General features: G+C 36.1%; 1 protein-coding gene across 3 annotated transcripts; it reads right to left on the bottom strand.

The window, feature by feature from the left end:
- Positions 1–83: 83 nt before the first annotated feature.
- On the bottom strand, positions 84–8461 carry LOC131168205 (synaptotagmin-3-like). 3 transcript variants are annotated; one of them, XM_058127490.1, is made up of 12 exons: positions 8314–8461; positions 5041–5139; positions 4868–4918; positions 4628–4751; positions 4338–4456; positions 3969–4070; positions 3798–3872; positions 2528–2604; positions 2003–2252; positions 1040–1411; positions 662–790; positions 84–588 (listed from the first exon to the last, which is right to left on the bottom strand). In XM_058127490.1, the coding sequence occupies exons 1-12, from the start codon at positions 8422–8424 to the stop codon at positions 460–462; spliced, it is 1638 nt and encodes a 545-aa protein (XP_057983473.1). In that variant the 5' UTR covers positions 8425–8461; the 3' UTR covers positions 84–459. The 3 variants fall into 3 exon arrangements, with proteins under 3 accessions (XP_057983473.1, XP_057983472.1, XP_057983474.1); XM_058127489.1 differs by having other exon boundaries at positions 5041–5151; positions 8320–8424; XM_058127491.1 differs by lacking the exons at positions 3798–3872; positions 3969–4070.
- Between the last annotated feature and the right edge of the window lie 9294 nt (positions 8462–17755).

Genomic DNA, 17755 nt, shown 5'->3' with positions numbered 1-17755 from the left:
AAATAGGCACCCATGTATACTCTTAGAGATAAGAAGTACAATAATACTTGTTCAATATTTCCAACAGAATCGAGAACTTATGATTTTTGGAACTTTTTTTCAACAATGAAAGAACCAGTGAAAACATGTAATATCTTGGTAATTCCTTTTTAAGGTTTCTGTATTCTATACAATGTGTATCAAAATAATGTATTCAAATCACTATAGCCATTATTCCTTAAAATAGGACTTGCACAGCCAATTGAATTCAATAATCCAATGGAGAGAATTGAACTTGAGTAATTTACAGTGGATGGTTGTATTCTCCTTAATTTATAGCAAATGCTTGTATTCTCCTCAGCTGTCCTGTTCCCCATTCTGTTTCGCTGTTTGAGCACTCTTCTACTCCTCCCCCACCCCCCTCCCCCTTCAATAACTCTTTCGTCAAGAATAATTAACAGCAAATGGTTGTGGGGCTTCTCAAATCACTTTCCACCGTATCTCAACTCGTATTACTCCATTTTTTGAATTGATCAAATGATACTTCTCGTTTATGCGTCCATTGTAGACCACATCAGTAAGATTGATATCCACATGCCCCAATGACTCCTAATCCAACCACAAAATTTAGAGATTGAAATATAAAGAGTAAATAGGAAAGATAGAAAGTTCACGATCAAACCTTAAGTCGGAAGCCCAGGCTTCGGCGCTTGCTCATGACTTCAATATGAATACGTTCCTTTAAAGGAGCCCCTTCTAGCATGAACTCAAATTCTTCATTCCAGCATGGTTTTCGAGTTTTCTTGATAATCTACAAAAAAATTACATATATCATGAAGCGATGAAACAAAACCATTTCAACATACCACTTCAAAATTACAGTTCTTAAGCATCCTCAATTCTAATAGGCAATGACAATGTGTGTGCACTTCTCTGCATGTACACTCATATGAGTTGGCTTTCATAGTTAGCATTTCAATGCCTTGAGTACTAATGGTAACAACAGAAAAGTGGAGGCAAGGAAAACCCGTTATTGCGACTATTTGGTAAGAAATTTCACCTGAGTTTTTCTCTGTTCTCCTCTAAAATGGATCAAAGCATAAGGGTTGGTTTGATGCTTTCCCTCAACATCCTCTGCACCTTGTACGTTGACCAAAAGTAAGCCTGCGCCATGAAAGGACTTGTCTCTAGATTTTCTTTTCACCGTATTTGCCTCACTTGCGGATGCATCAAGAGGTGCAATGTATCCTTTATTGTCTTCTCTGAAGGGATTATAAGCCATCTCCACAACAATTTGCCCTCTCGGCTTCTTGTTTTGGGGATCATTATAAACAGTGATCTTTAGTAAATCAAGGGTAAACTTTTTAGTCTCGCAAGGAGAGAGGTATTTCAGCGGAACCACTTGCATTCCCAACTTGTCATGTGTCCCAACCTGCCGAAATCAGGAAATATAGAATCCTAACTTTGAATCTCAGGCAGGCCTCAACGAATCACATCACATGAAATCAGTTCAAATCCTATGCCATTCAGTCTAAAGAGTTTTCAAAAGGAGCAAGCACAGAATAACATGTCCAAACTGCAGCTCAACTGTGCATGAATGATATGGTAATGATGGTACTCTAGTATGCAAACTGTGAGATGAAAGATAAGACAGCTAGTCAACAGTGTATACTTTTCTCACACAAAGAAAAATGTAAAAATGACAATGAAAGATACATTGTCTGTTTCTACACCCAATCACATGGATCATTTTCCACCACCAAAAAGGCATCAACTTTTATAGTCCACAGTCAAACAGATTAGCCAGAATTGAGAGCTTGAGTAATCATCTCCCCTCCCCACCTTCGCATATCAAACACAAAGTTGCTTTTTCAGTCAACACCAAATCAAAATTGGCAGAAACTTTTGAATTTGGTAGATCTTGTTCCCTTTATGGAAGTAGACTACTTTTTTTACTCGATAGGAAATGATAAATACCAAGGTTTAGGCACTGGTTTATGAGAAGATAAAAAAGACATTAAACCTTTTCCCAGTCGAAGACGCGTAGCTGGAGGATTTGAGCCTGTGGGTCTTTTACAATTAGGTTGAAATGCTCATTCCATTCAGGGTTCAGGTTCTTCATCTTAATAGAAGTTTTCTTTGCCGGGAGCCTCTCGCCACTTAGGCTAAGTTCGACATATGGATCAGATGTTCCCAATAAGTCCATTTTCAAGAGCTTGCGTGCACATAGAACCGTCACATGTAGAATGCCCACAGGTCTATGTATAGCCCCTCTATCAAACAGAAACCAAAAAAAAAAAAAAACCATAAATAAAAGAAGATGTGTTGGTAATAATTTCTGCTATACAATTCAAAACTTTTATTTTCATGATCCAACACCCAAGAATTTGAATTCTAACCAGGAATTTTATTCAAAGCAGCTCCGCACTAAACCCCAACATACATAATTTGCTTAACTAAATGTAATAAAGTGACAGATAGGGGGAAGAAAAAGTACAGAATACCAGTGCTACTGCTTAACTATGTTACCTTGCAAAAGAAAACTTACACTGAAGCATCAAGAATAGGTATTTCAAGAGTTTGAGGCCAGAGATAGAGACTAGCCACTTGTTTTCTTATTTGTTCCTGTTAGAAACCAGAGGGGAAAAAGACAGGACATTTAATTATTTAAATAACTATGGAAATCAAGGCCTAGCCAAAACAAAATAATAATAATAATAATAATAAATATCAAGGGACAAAAAAAGGGAAATCAGTTCAATAATCCTACTAACAGAAATAATGATTGCAAACTTAAAACTTCAAGCACTACATGTTATTCTTATGAATATAAGCTATTACAGACAAATATGAGCACTTCAAACTCCAAAAAAAAATCCAAGATTACAAATTAAAATTGCAGATACAAGAGACAGAAAAACACTAAACTTCAAATCCAGACTACCCTTTTGCATCACGATTATAGGCAGGTCAAAATAATAATAATAATAGTAATGATAACAATAATAATAATAATTGGGGAGATGTCTATTTGTGCACACGCATGCAAGGTAAAGCGGAAAACTTATAGCTGTGTTTCCATTTTTTTTTTTTCCCTTTTTTTGGGTGGTGGTGGGGGGGGGGGGGGGGGAGCTGGGTGTTTGGAAATGAAATTAGGGCTGTGTTTTATTATTAAAAAGTCTTAGGAACCAGAAAAAGTTTGGAAGTGAAACCCAATATGTTATAAGATTCTAATTTTCCATTTGTTTTTCATTGTCTTTTCATCAAACAAACAAAACCTAAATGTTCTGTTATAAGCTCACAGCATACCTTTTTTTTTTTTGGGTAGTAGGAGGTATTGGGTTCGATTCTGCATAAAATCAATCCTTAACTCACAGCATACTTAATGAGACAATTATTTAGAGTAATGTCACCATTTTTCTGATATGCAAGTGAAAGTGTGGAATCATATAGAAATCATATAGACAGTTATGCAGGATTGGTAAGGGATTTGTGAGGCATGGTTTGGATCTATAAAATTTAGGCTTAGTTTTGTTAGTGGTGGAAAGGTCATGTCAACCTTTTCCCCCTCAATCAGTGTCAACCACTTATCTGCCTGTAGAAACAAACGCAATATATATACATATATATACATATATATATATATATGCGTGCGTGTATAATATTGCTGTTTCATATTTGTATATTCAAATGAATAGATGACTTATGCAAACTCGCCTAAACTTTTGACTATCATCCAAACATGTCAATATTATTACTCAGGGAGGGGTAGAGAGGGCGAGGAACAAAAGGGGGAAAGAGACAAAATAAAGTAGGACCTGAACAAAATGATACAGACCCGGGATTGCCATAATATCTGCTCCCATTAGTTTCAGTCCAAAGTCAACATGCGGCTACAAGAATGGAATAAATGTTCATCATGAGTGATGAATGTCATGCCTTCATACTCATGGAAAAACTTTACTCAAAAAATTTGTCTTGTGACTTACTTTCTCCATCAAAGACACCATGATACTGGCAAAACAAGGGAACGCGGGGACGAGAGGTTTCAAAACTATCCGCGTCGCAGCAATTATGTGTAAATCCATCAACTGACAACAACTAAAAAGGATTTTAAGACATTTGAATCCCCAATGAGAAGAATTAATCCAATTCTGATTTTCACACCATCCAGGCACTTCCCAGGGACACTCTTTTTCCCCTTTTATTTTTCCATTTTTAAGTCCAAAATGATCCATGATGTACTCTGAACATCAAATCCAATAGGCTTAAAAATGCGATTTATTGTCTTTCCATTTAGTTCCAAAGTGCCCCTTATGCTGTGTTCTTATGAATGAGAGTTTGCAAGCTCTTCTAACCTGTATAGTAATCGGCAGAGACAACAATTTCAACACAAGAGTTATGCTCGGATTTCCGGCCCACCTCACAGCAGGCTCAATAACTAATTCATTTTCATTAGTCTCTTGTACTTTTATACCTGTCAGATAAATGAATCAGATTCCATGATAAAATGTGAAAGAATTTAAAAAAATTAAAAGATATTATATATATGTGACTAGCGTTGGTTTCTTAATCCATAGCATTCGCTTATGTTGTCTTTCAGCAAGAATTAGTGGTATGACATTTGACAGTTAAAAGCTATTCTTACCATGAACTGTTGGGGGAAGAGTTCCGAGACTCATGCTCTCAAAATCTATTGAGTTTATATGAAACTTGCCTATGTACTCTGAAAATATAGGCTCTGCCATACTCCTTATTGTACCACACACTGCCTGTAAAGTCAGTCATTCCCGTGTTACTTTTGAATGCTACAAGGCGAATTTCACAATATTACTGCCAGTGAAATTGCCATTATCACATTTTTTATCTTCAAAAAGCTCTATGTTACCTTGTCAAGGTAAGGCCACATGTCAAATATAAACTTGTTAAGCCAATCAACCTGCAAAGTTACAAAATATTCATGAAACTAATGTATATGTACGTAAGTGCGTATGCCAAACAAGAGGAATGGACTGAATAGTGAGGTGATAAAATTTAAATAATATCAAGTTCAGTACTTACTCGATCATAGTCGGGATTCTTCACCCAGAGGGGAATGTCAGGCAAAAGATCAAGCAAAGAGATTGCATCCAACTCACGAAGCGGCCGAATTATCGGTGCCTGCACAAGAAACTCAAAAACTAAACTCCTACTCAGATGTCGAGAAAGATTGTTATTAAATTCTATCTGTGCATTCCTATTTTGAATTCAAAACATGGACATCATAAGCTGTCTATGCATCTTATCTAGCTGATACTGAATTTGTCGAAGTCAGTTTCAATTGCTGCAGTAACCACAATAACAAATTTAACCAAGACATCATCCAAAAAGTAGCAAGACAAACCGGCAAACAACAAAAAATTGGAAAAATATATATGTGTGTGTGCTGTTTTTTGTCCGACATTGGTAGAATAGTTTCACATTGGTAGAAAAAGTTGTTTTGAATTTTTTCTTTACTTGTCCCACATTGATGAAAAATGTTTTTTAGACTTGAGGTTGAAGTTATATGAAGAACTCAACTCTTCATTTGTAAAATACACCTCAAAGTTGTACTTTATCAAGAAGTAGTGGGTTGATCGTCAGCACCCGATGACGTAAGTAATTCTGTACCGAATCTCGTTAAATTCTTGTCTTATTCTTTTTATTGTCTTTTATTATTAGTTTTTGCATTTGTTTTAGTTTTTTATATTTTCAATAGCATTAGTTGTAGTATTGGTGTTTCACACAAGTGAAGTGTCTGGCACAACAATTGGTATCAGAGCTAGGTTGAATAGTGTCGATACGGAGGTGTTCTTCTGTTAGGATCCTTGATTCCACATTTGATGCCTAAGAAAGACCTTATCTAAGCGAGTGCTCAGAGACCATTGCGGCTCAATTGCTCCTTGGAGGTCGGTCTGATCAAAGTGGAATTTCATAGGATAAAATAGAGTAGACACGGTTGCTACGTACTATTCATACTAAATCTTTTGCTTTATTGGTTGCTATTGAATATATAGAAGATGACAGAAACTAGTGCAGCGGTAGAAGAAACTCTATCTCCACGAACTCCAATCCCTTCAGCTTCGACATCATCGTCAAAGACGATAGCTAATGCTCGGTTTAAGGTGGAAAAATTTGATGGTACCAATAATTTTTGTATGTGGCAATGTGAGGTGATGGACATCTTGTATCACCAAGAATTGGATATTGCTTTTGATGATAAACCAGTGGATGTGGGTGACAGAGATTGGGAAAAGATCAATCGTCAGGCATGTGGTACGATTCGTCTTTGTCTCACTAAAAATTAGAAATATTGTGTTATGAGTGAGACATCTGCAAATAAATTGTGGAAGACATTAAAAGATACATTTATGACCAAGAGACTGAAAAATCGGCTCTATTTGAAAAAGAAATTGTTTCTCTTCCAATATCAATCAGGTATTTCGATTAATGATCACATAAATGTTTTCAATAAAATTTTTGTCGATTTATTAAATTTGGATGAAAATGTGAAAGATGAGAATAAAGTCATATTGTTACTGAACTATCTCCCTCATGATTATGAACATCTTACCACCACTTTATTGTATGGAAAAGATAAAATTACTTTTGATGTTGTTTGTACTACATTAATTAGTACTGAATGCAAAAAGAAAGATCAGAGGGTCCATAAGGAAACAGTAGGGAGAGAGTTTAGTAACAATATGACTTTAACCTCATCTTTCACATTTTCATCCAAATTTAACAAATCAGCCAAAATTTTATTGAAAACATTTATATGGTCATTAATCGAAATACCTAGTTGATACTGGAAGCGAATCAATTTCCTTTTCAAATAGAGCCTATTTTCCAGAGTTTTGGTCATAAATGTATCTTCTAATGTCTTCCATAATTTCTTTGCAAATGTCTCCCTCATAACATAATATTTTTGTATTTTAGTGAGACACACACGAATTGTACCACATGCCTAACAATTGATCTTTTCCTAATCTCTGTCACTCATATGCACTTGTTTATTATCCAAAGCAATATCCAATTCTTGTTGATACAAGATTTCCATCACCTCACATTGTCACATATCAAAATAATTGGTACCATCAAATTTCTTCACTTTAAACCGAACATTAGCTATCGTCTTTGACGATGATGTCGAAGCCGAAGGGGTTGGAGTTTATGTGGATAGAGTTTCTTCCATTGTTGCACTAGTTTCTGTCATCTTCTATATATTCAATAATAACCAACAAAGCAAAAGACCTTAGATGAATAGTACGTACCAACTATGTCTACTACGTTTTATCCTATGAAATTCCACATTGATCGGACCGACCTCCAAGGAGCGACTGAGCCGCAATGGTCTCTGAGCACTCACTTAAATAAGGTTTTTCTTAGGTATCAAATGTGGAATCAAGGATCCTAACAAAAGAACACCTCCATATCGACACTATTCAACCTAACTTTGATACCAATTGTTGTGCTGACACTCCACTTGTGTCAAATACCAATACTACAACTAATACTATTGAAAATATAAAGAAGTAAAGCAAATGTAGAAACTAATAATAAAAGATAATAAAAAGAATAAGACAAGAATTTAATGAGATTCAGTACAGAATTACCTACGTCTTTGGACACTGATGATCAATCCATTATTTTTTGACAAAGTACAACTTTAAAGTGTGTTTTACAAATGGAGAGTTGACCTCTTTGTATAACTTCAACCTCAAGTCCAAAAAACACTTCTCACTAATGTGGGACAAATAAAGAAAAAATTTAAAACAACTTATCTACCAATGGGCGACAAAAAACACAAAATGCTACTAGTAAAAGTAAAAACTTATTCTAACATAATTAAAAATTAAGAAATTTAAATGTTAACGATGTGTAAAATCAATTTTTTTTTCATTAATTTTGCAAATTTTTTATATTTTTTTCCTCCTTTCCTAGATACCCAAATAAACAAATGTGGATTTCTTTGAAAATGCATATATGGGTAAGAATGGGTATTCTCACAACCCAAACAGCTTTCAAGATCTCAATCAATATCCATATATTATATGTATTAGGCAAAAAAAACTCAACAAAAATAGAACATTAAAATAATCCTTACAGAAAACACAACTACAGTAAAAAAGAAAAAAAAATTGTAATTAAGGAACAAGACAGATGAGCGGGGCCATCAATAACCACGCATGTGATGTGAGGAATATTGGCATCAAACGACATTGCCAGATCAAGCAAAGCATTTTCCATCAACAAATTCAACAAGTAGCAACTGTTGACAGATATAAAAAAGAATACAGCAGATATTATTATTACCTTTACGTTTCTGGGCTCACAGTACATGAAGAAAAAGAATCCAAAGAGAAGACCGAAGGGGATTCCGAGTCCGAATCCGATTATTCCCAATAGGCTGCTAACAAATCCCATCTACCCTCAAAAGGGAAAAGCCAAAAAGAAAGAAAATGGGAATGGGAATGAAGAGCATGCAGGAAACTAAATACAGGAGAAAGCAATGAACACGAATCAGAAGCAACAATAATAAATGATAAAACGCGGAAGAGAAGAAGAATTAAAACAGCAACAGGTTAAAACGTAAGGAGTTCAACTCTGAGATTAATGAAACAGACAGAGAAACTACTGCTAATGATGCCACGTGTGGAGCCATGAGAAGAAAGCCTAGTGCGTGCATGCAGGAAACTAAAATAGGATGGGTTCCAAATGCATTGTTTTGCTTATTAATCATGCCATACTATGTTGCTTAAATGGGATGGTCTCGTGAAGGGCTGCTCTTCTCTCCTCTAAAGAAAAATAAGATTGGAGATGAATTATGTTTTGATGATTATCAAATTCTAATAATTAAAGTAATTTATTATATCTCCATTAATAAATATTTCTTAATTTTTATGAGATGACCAAATACAATATGCTACTAATTTTATTTTTATAATTGTGAGGAAACTACAGGATGAAATACTCTCAGACTTTGAGGTTAAATTAACTTTTAGTATGAATGCCTTATATTTATTAAAATTATTGAATTATTTTTCATGAAAAATAATAATTTTAATATGAATGTTGAAAATTGATGAGTAAGATACAATTTTGTAATTATATGAGGAACTGAAAATAAAAAATTAAAATTATTTTTTGCAGTTGAGCATACCCAGAGAATATTTTTTTTTATTTTTTTAAAAATTAAGAAAATTATGGATAATAACTTTTTAGTAATAAGAAAGTGACAAAAATGCCACTTTATTTTTCAATTTTTTAAGGGAAAAGTAAGATTTGATTCAACTTTTCTAAACAAATATTGACAAATTAAAAAGTAAGACAACATTTTATAATTTTTTGAAAATATTTATGTAACTAAATAATTCCTTGGAGCCCGTTCAATTTTGGAAGAAATTTTTTGTTTTTCATTTTTTTTTTTTTTTTGTTTTTCAAAGAATTATACAAATTTGAACTTAGGTTTTAGTCAAGATTCATATGAAAAGGATAGAAAATAAAGAGTTTGTTTAAATGTGTAAAATAATTTTTTTTTTCATTTTATAATTTTAGATTTCAAAATAATTATATAAAAAAAAAAAGAAACTTTTTTTTTTAAAATTTTTTTAAAATCATATAAGCTAATACGTGAAATCATGAATTTTCAAGTTTGAATTTTGAGTTTGTATGGATTTAGAAGAAAATATATGTTGACTTTTTGAGTCCGTTCTCTGTTTTAATACTAACAAAGTACCAGTATTTTATGTACGTTTGAGTATGTGAACAAGTCTAAATTTCAGCACACATAAGATCAAGGGACTTGGTGCAACGCCCCGAAATTTTTACCATATATTTTTTTTCCTTTTCATATTTCTCTAATACCATAACTCAAATAAAACATGCAGCGAAAACATATACATAAGCCCGAATACAATACCAGAGTTCTAGAACCATCATATCATACATATACACATGTCTTCCCAAAAACCAAGTAATATTACAACCCAAGGTACTACTAAACAAATACATTTACATATACTTACCAGTGTCTCACTAGCACTATCTTCCAACCCAACTACTAATCCTGTTCGGAGCTCTTTAAGCTCGTGTCTCTGGATTTCCTGAAATGTGAGACACCTCCCAATAAGATGGAATAAACTATTGTCAGTGTGTGGCAACATGAGTTTAAATGAATCAAAACACGTTCATTTAATAAATAATATATCTGAGTAATCATGAAATTTGTACCCATATATACACACACGCACACGTTTGCAACCCTATATTTTTCTCAAAAATATGCATGTGCTCAATACGTTTTCTTGGTTTCGAAACACAACATATATGTAAACGTAGTTCTATTATGTCTGTAATAAGGAACCAATCTAAATGGACATCCATATATCATTGTCATGTAATCACCCACATGATCGGGTTGTGCGGCTCGAAGGCGGGACTTAGCCATGGTTGGCCTACCAAGCTAGCTAAGTCAAAACATACCTCGTCTGTATTATGATTGGCCCACCACAGTCTAGTCCGAACCCAAGGGCAGTCAACATCTCTCCGTAGGCCTAATCGACTTCCAATACCAACACTCCTACCAAGCAGTGTGGTTGCACCGACTCATTTCCTAGCAATGATATCATGCTCTTAAATACATTACTGGTCCATCAGAGTTCTCATTTCCAAAATTTCCATAGTAATCTCAATATTAAAAATATCTTGTCTATATATGTCATGCCTTGAACCTGTAGATGGGTCCCAAGTGTGAATATAGTAACCTAACCTATCTTTGTATCAATTAAACATATATGATACAACACTGAATGAGGGTCCGACCCCGAGGGGTATACGTAAACCCTATACACATTCACATACACATCCATACTCATCAAATATGCAGCGAAAATGTTCTTTCTATACATACATCATACCATATCAGAGTCTATACAGAACTAGAATATACATTCCCAAAATTTCAGTACATACTCCGGGTGTCTACAAAATCCAACAATGACAACCCGGTTAAGAAACTCATACTTACACAGGTACTAAATGCAGCTAATCGAAACCCTTGCTTCTAGACGCTAAGATGCTAGTTTCGGCTACTCGAAGAACCTGAAAAAAATTTGTATATTTGGGGTAAGACACCTCTCAATAAGGAAGAAAGCAAGTTATATCAGTGTGTGGCATACAAGTGTTATTTCAACATAAAATATAATACAATATAGTTCCAGTATTTTCACAATTCAGTTCCAGTACATATGATACCAAACATACAGTCAGTGTCGTCACACTAAGCACCTAATTACCTTGCGATAATCGAAACCTCACAATGATAATGTTGCCAATACAAGCACCTGATAACCTACAATAACCGAAGCCTCACAACAATATCATTGTCACTACAGTGTAGCTCACACCCATCAGTGACTAGCCGGAAAGAACATTCAATATTTCACACCCTTGGATATAGATCCGAACACTCTTGCCCATGGTAATTAGCCGAGACATGGTGTCAACGTTCGGTAATTAGCCGCCCCTAGCTGATTCAGCGTACAGTAATTAGCCGTCCCTAACTGATTTACAAAATCTGGAACAATTTTGGAACTTATGTCCTTATACTCATTTGCATATGGTAATTAGCCGCCCCTAACTGTTTTACAAAATCCTGGAACATTTTACATACAACATTTCATTCCACACTTATTTGAGTATAAAACAAATCATATCATTTTCAGTTCTAGAAATACAGTTTCATACAAATACAATTACGGCCATCATAATACTACAGTTTTATACCACATACAATTTTTCCAACAAAAATAGAGATGATACTCGAAACCCCCAAATTTCCCAAAAATCGTAACCCGAAAATCCCACATTTTTACCTAATAGATTTTTCCAAATAAGTGACCAAAACATACATACAATCGTAAACTATAGGTTTATCGATCCCAATTTCAAAAATAACTAATATAAATAGAATCCCCATACCTTTTCCTGAATACCAAAATACGAACTCAGCGGCTCCAAAACTACAAACCAAGACACCAAAACCTAAACATTCAAGAACTATACTTCACTACAATTTGTACTACTACATATATTCCAAAACAAAACTGCAATTAGACCCTTACCTCTATTTTGGGTTGAAACTCGAAAATCCCCGAAACGAAGATCTGATCCACTATTCTCGAAGAGATTCCTCCCCTGATCCACATAGTAACATCAGATCGTTGAATCAGGAGAGAGAGAGAGAGAGAGAGAGAGAGAGAGAGAGAGATCCCGCTGGTTCTAGAGAGAGAGAGAGAAAGAGAAAGAGAGAGGGAAAGAGAGAATTTTGGCTTACTTAGCCATGAAATAATGAAATAGGATTTTTATTGCCCCTTTGACCCAGCCAACCTTGTCGATGAGATGGCGCCTTCGTCAACGAATCATCCATACATTCCGTCGACGAACCGGCTCCTTCGGCGAAGAACCCTATTCCGATATTTTACAACATGTTCAGTATCTCTTCATCGACGAGGCTCTGAATTTTGGCGACGAAAACTATGAAGGCCTTTGCCGACAAGAACAATGGCTTCGTCGACAAAGCCTAAAAAATTTACCTTTTTACCCTTTCGTCATTTAGTCAATCTACATATCTCAGGTCGGGTTCTTACAACCTCCCCTCCTTACAAAAATTTCATCATCGAAATTTGTAATCTCTTATTTACCAAGTCAGCTACATACCCAAATGCATACCCGACTCTAGAAAGAGCTGACGGCCACCTATATAGCAGCCACGTCCTAAATACATACACACCCTCACTTATGGTAGAGGAATATCGTGGTTACATAAATACACTGTCTCGAAATCTCACAATATCATATACCCTCCTAGAGACTAAGCAAACATCATTACTACGATAACATAATATTACATACATACATACATACATACCCATACCGATTTTGCTATCGAAACTACTACTCAGAACAATTGCGGATATTTCTGGTGTATTTCTATCTCTAACTCCTAAGAAGCTTCCTCAGTTGCGTGATTCCACTATAGTACCTTCACTAAAGACATCTCCTTGGTACGCAACTTTTGAACTTTACGGTTCAGAATCCTAACGGGTATCTCCTCATATGCCAAAGCATCCCCAATCTTTAAAGATTCGTAACTAATCACATGTGACGGATCCGACACGTACCTCCTCAACATGGATACGTGGAACACATCATGGATCCTCGAGAGCATTGGGGGTAGTGCAATCCTGTAGGCTACTGGACTCACTCGTTCCAGTACCTCGAATGGTCCGATATACCTCAGGCTTAGCTTGCCCTTCTTCCCGAATCTATCACCCTTTTCATCGAAGCGATTCTGAGGAATATCTTACCCCCAACCTCGAATTCTAACTCACGACAGCGAACATCTGCGTAACTCTTATGCCGACTCTAAACTGATTTAATCCTATCTCTGATCAATCTAACCTTCTTAGAAGCCTGCTATACAAGTTCAGGACCCAATATCTGCCATTCACCAACCTCATCTGTTAGATTTGGTATATTCCTAAGAGAGGGGGGGTGAATTGGGTATTTAAAAAATTATCGCCTAGGTTAATTGGTTTAACAACAGTATTACACAATCTAGGGTCTTTCTATATACACATAAACCCAAATGTGCAGATAATGTGTGAAAATTAAATCATGCGCTATAACATACACATGCAGGAAAATAAAGTGCTTAGAATATAAAGTACACGCATGATATGTTATCGAGGTTCAGCCAACGGTGCCTACATCCCCACCTCTAGCTTGCAAGCCCAAAGATTCCACTAATGGCTCACTTAACGGGTGGAGTGGCACTAGTTACAATTAGGCCAATTAGCGAGGCTGACCACAACCAACACGCCTTACTAGGATGGCACACCTAACTTTCCTAACTAGGTCTAAGCCATTTCGGGACTATTCAACAGGGTTTGTCTCCCTCTTCAGGCTCATGCTTGGAATACAAAAAATTTGAAATAAAATTTTTTGCGTACAAGGAAATGCTTCTTACACAAGCTGATATGTACCAGTATAATCAACACACTACCAAATGATAAGATATGATAAGCTCAATGTAGCCTTAGTGTCTACTCTCAAAATTAATGTCAATAATGCAATCAGTGGTGAGAGTGTAAGTGATAGGATCTTTGTGTCAATATTCTCAATCACAATGCACTAGCAAAGATCACAAGTATACTTCAAATATTTCAATAGAAGTTTTTCTTTTTTATTTTTTTTATCAAAATAAACCACAAGAGATATTCAACAATGGTTTGTAAAATAGTTATTTGATCTTTGTATTAAAATGATAATCTCAATCAAAGGTATAGCAACAAAGATCTTTTAGCACTCAAGCAAATATCTCAAAATATATATTTCTCAAATATATGAGCAAAAGATATTTTGAAAATGATTTGTAAAATATTTAAGCAATCAAAATCCAATGTGAACTTCTTGAGTATTGCAATGACAATGCAAAACTCAAAGGCTTAATGAAGTATTCTTAGGGAAGACTTATTAACAAAGTCTCATAGGGAAACTTCAACCTTAGCTCTCCAATAAAATAATCTCAATCAATAAGAATAAGAGAGAGCTTAAGCCTAGTGAAAAGAACACTCAATCACACTAACAAAGAGATTTAAGCAATAAAATTTGGTAAGAATGAGTGTAGGAGGCTCAAAAATGAGTATAGGATATTTTTGAATTTTAGAGGATTTTTCCTAATTAAGATTGCTAATCGGGTGCTAATCTTTTCAAATGAGGGGGTATATATAGAATACCCCATAATTATAACTGTCCAGGACACATAGGGGATTATTAGTTTTTAATCCATTTTAACCCAATTAACCCTATTTAAATATTTTAACCATGGTAAAAATAATATGGCAACCCGAGAGCACTGGTCGACTAAAGTTGAGGTTCGGTTGACCAAGTGTCCAAGTTCGATCGATCGGGTAAAATTTGAACTAGAAGTTCGGTCGACTAGACAATAGGGTTCCAAGGCGATTTTTCCAATTCCACACGGCTCGGTCGACCGTGTGGATTTGAACTAAGTGGTTCAGTTGATTAGGCGATTGGCCAAACACACATGGGAACTTGGTCGACCAGGTGGTTGGCTTAAGTAATAGGTGTGATTGACCGTATGGTCAAACATTTGACCTGGAGAGAGTTCGATCAACTGGGTGACTTGAACTGGGTAGGGTTTGGTTGACCATGCAATGGTCAAATTGTTGACTTGGTGACTGGTTCGGTCGACCAAACATGCATTTTTAATGCATTTCAGTTCTATTTCCTTATGTAATCACCCTATCCATATAAGCATATTATGTTTATGCATGCATGAGTGTCCTAGAGTCATTTTAGGTCTTTTTGAGAACACCGAAAAAATCTGGCGTTGGTCGATCGAAGGGTGCCCTATGGTCATTTGGTTTCATTATGGTCATTTGAGCTTAACTACCCTATCATGCAAGTAAAACATTGATTATTACAGACCGTTTTTCCTAATTACTATTACAGACCCAAATTGAATAATAATGAATTACAACACAAAATGATCTTTAGGGTCTTCAGGCTTTACTTCTTGTGCCATCAATTGATTTGCTAATATAAATGTACACACAAACTTGAAAGCTATCAAATACTAGAGTATTTGTCATTATCAAAATCGGGTGTGACCTATAAGGTCAACATCATCCTAATACAGAGGATACCGACACCTCCGACCATACAATGCCTCGAATGGTGCCATCTCGATACTAGCTTGGAAGCTGTTGTTATAGGCAAACTCCACCAATGGTAGAAACTGAATCCAACTACCACTGAAGTCTAATGCACAAGCCCGTAACATATCCTCAAAGATCTGTATCATCCTCTCTAACTGTCGATCAGTTTGGGGGAGGAACGTTGTACTGAAAGTAAACTTCATCCACAGTACTTCCTACAAGCTCTTCCAAAATCGAGAAGTAAACCTTGGGTCTCGATCTGAAACAATGGACACTGGTACCATGTGCATTCTAACTATCTCCTACACGTACCACTCTGCTAGCCTACTCAAACAGTAGTTAACCTTCATCGGTATAAAGTGAGCAGATTTGGTCAACCTGTCCATGATTACCCAAATGACATTCTGCCCATATAGTTCTGGTGGCAACCCAATGACAAATACCATGGAGATGTACTCCCATTTCCACTCTAGAATACTCAACGTCTGCAACAGCTCTACCGGCCTATGATGTTCAGCCTTTACCTGCTGACACGTCAGATATTGTTCCAAAAATTGGACAATCTCCCTTTTCATGCCACTCCACTATAAAGGTTCGTAAAAATCCCAATACATCTTCGTACTACCCAAATGTATCGTATACAAAAAACGATGCATCTCCTCTAGGATCGTCCTCTTTATCCGATCATCGTTTTAAACACACAGCCTGGTCCTAAAGCTCAGCACACCTCCTTTAGAGATGTTAAAATCTGCAGCCAACCCGTGTTGCACTTTCTCTACAACCTCGACTAACTCCGCATCATTAGTCTGCGTGGCTTTAATCCTCTCAAATAATGTCAACTGGATCACCAAGCTAGCAATGAAAGCCTAATGATTACCATCCACCAACTCCATGCCAAGAATTTCCAAATCCCGTCTGATATGATGCTGACCTACTACTGCATATACTGACGCATGCTCTGACTTCTAACTCAATGCATCAGCTACCACATTAGCTTTCCCCGGATGATAGCTAATCATGCAATCATAGTCCTTGATAAGATCTAACCACCTTCTCTGCCTCATGTTCAACTCCTTCTGTGTGAAAATGTATTTGAGGCTTTTGTGGTTCGTGAAGATCTCACACTGTTCATCGTATAAGTAGTGTCTTTAAATCTTCAATGCATATACTACCACCGCCAACTCTAGATCCTGCGTGGGGTAGTTCTTCTAGTACTCCTTGAGTTTCTAAGAAACATAAGCAATCATTTTTTCCTGTTGCATCAGCACACATCCCAAACTCTTTAGCAATGCATTACTGTATTCACAAATCCACCGTCCTAGATGAGATGGTTAAAAACAGAGCAGTGCCAATCGGTGTTTCAACTCCTGAAAAACTCTGGTCGCACTCATTAGTACAATCAAATCTTACTCACTTCCTCATTAACCATGTCAAAGGGCCAGATACCCTAGAGAATCCCTCCATGAACCATCGGTAATACCCAGTCAGTCCTAGAAAACTCTGAACATCCTGCACACTCTTTGGTTTCACCCAGTCAACCATTACTTATATCTTACCAGGATCAACTGAGATACCACCCCTCAACACTACATGGTCTACAAACGCAACTTGATTCATCCAGAACCCGCATTTCTTCAGCTTAGCATACAACTTCTTCTGCTGCAATACCTAAAGTACCAACCTCAATGTTTTCCATGCTCTTCCGGACTCTTAGAATATACTAGAATATCATCGATAAATACCACGACAAACTAATCCAAGTATTTATGGAAAACCTTGTTCCTAGGTCCATAAATACGGCCAGAGCGTTAGTCAACCCAAATGGCATGACAAGAAACTCGTAGTGACCGTATTTGGTTTAGAAAGCAGTTTTCGCAACATCCTCGTCCTAACTTTCACATGATAATACCTTGACCCTAAATCAATCTTCGAAAATACTTGCGTTCTCTGCAGCTGATCAAACAGATCATCTATACGAGGCAACGAGTATCGGTTCTTCACTGTTACCTTGTTGA

This window comes from Malania oleifera, chromosome 11 (assembly GCF_029873635.1).
Source record: "Malania oleifera isolate guangnan ecotype guangnan chromosome 11, ASM2987363v1, whole genome shotgun sequence".
In the NCBI taxonomy this organism is placed as follows: Eukaryota; Viridiplantae; Streptophyta; class Magnoliopsida; order Santalales; family Ximeniaceae; genus Malania; species Malania oleifera.
This window is presented reverse-complemented; position numbering and strand designations above follow the sequence as displayed.

Excerpts from the sequence above, each read along its gene's own strand:
- LOC131168205 (XM_058127489.1), bottom strand. The coding sequence starts at position 8,424 with ATGGGATTTGTTAGCAGCCTATTGGGAATAATCGGATTCGGACTCGGA. Across the intron at positions 4,752-4,867 it reads TGTGGCCTTACCTTGACAAG|GCAGTGTGTGGTACAATAAG; the intron begins GTAACATAGAGC and ends CTGACTTTACAG. Across the intron at positions 4,071-4,337 it reads CTCTGCCGATTACTATACAG|TTGATGGATTTACACATAAT; the intron begins GTTAGAAGAGCT and ends AGTTGTTGTCAG.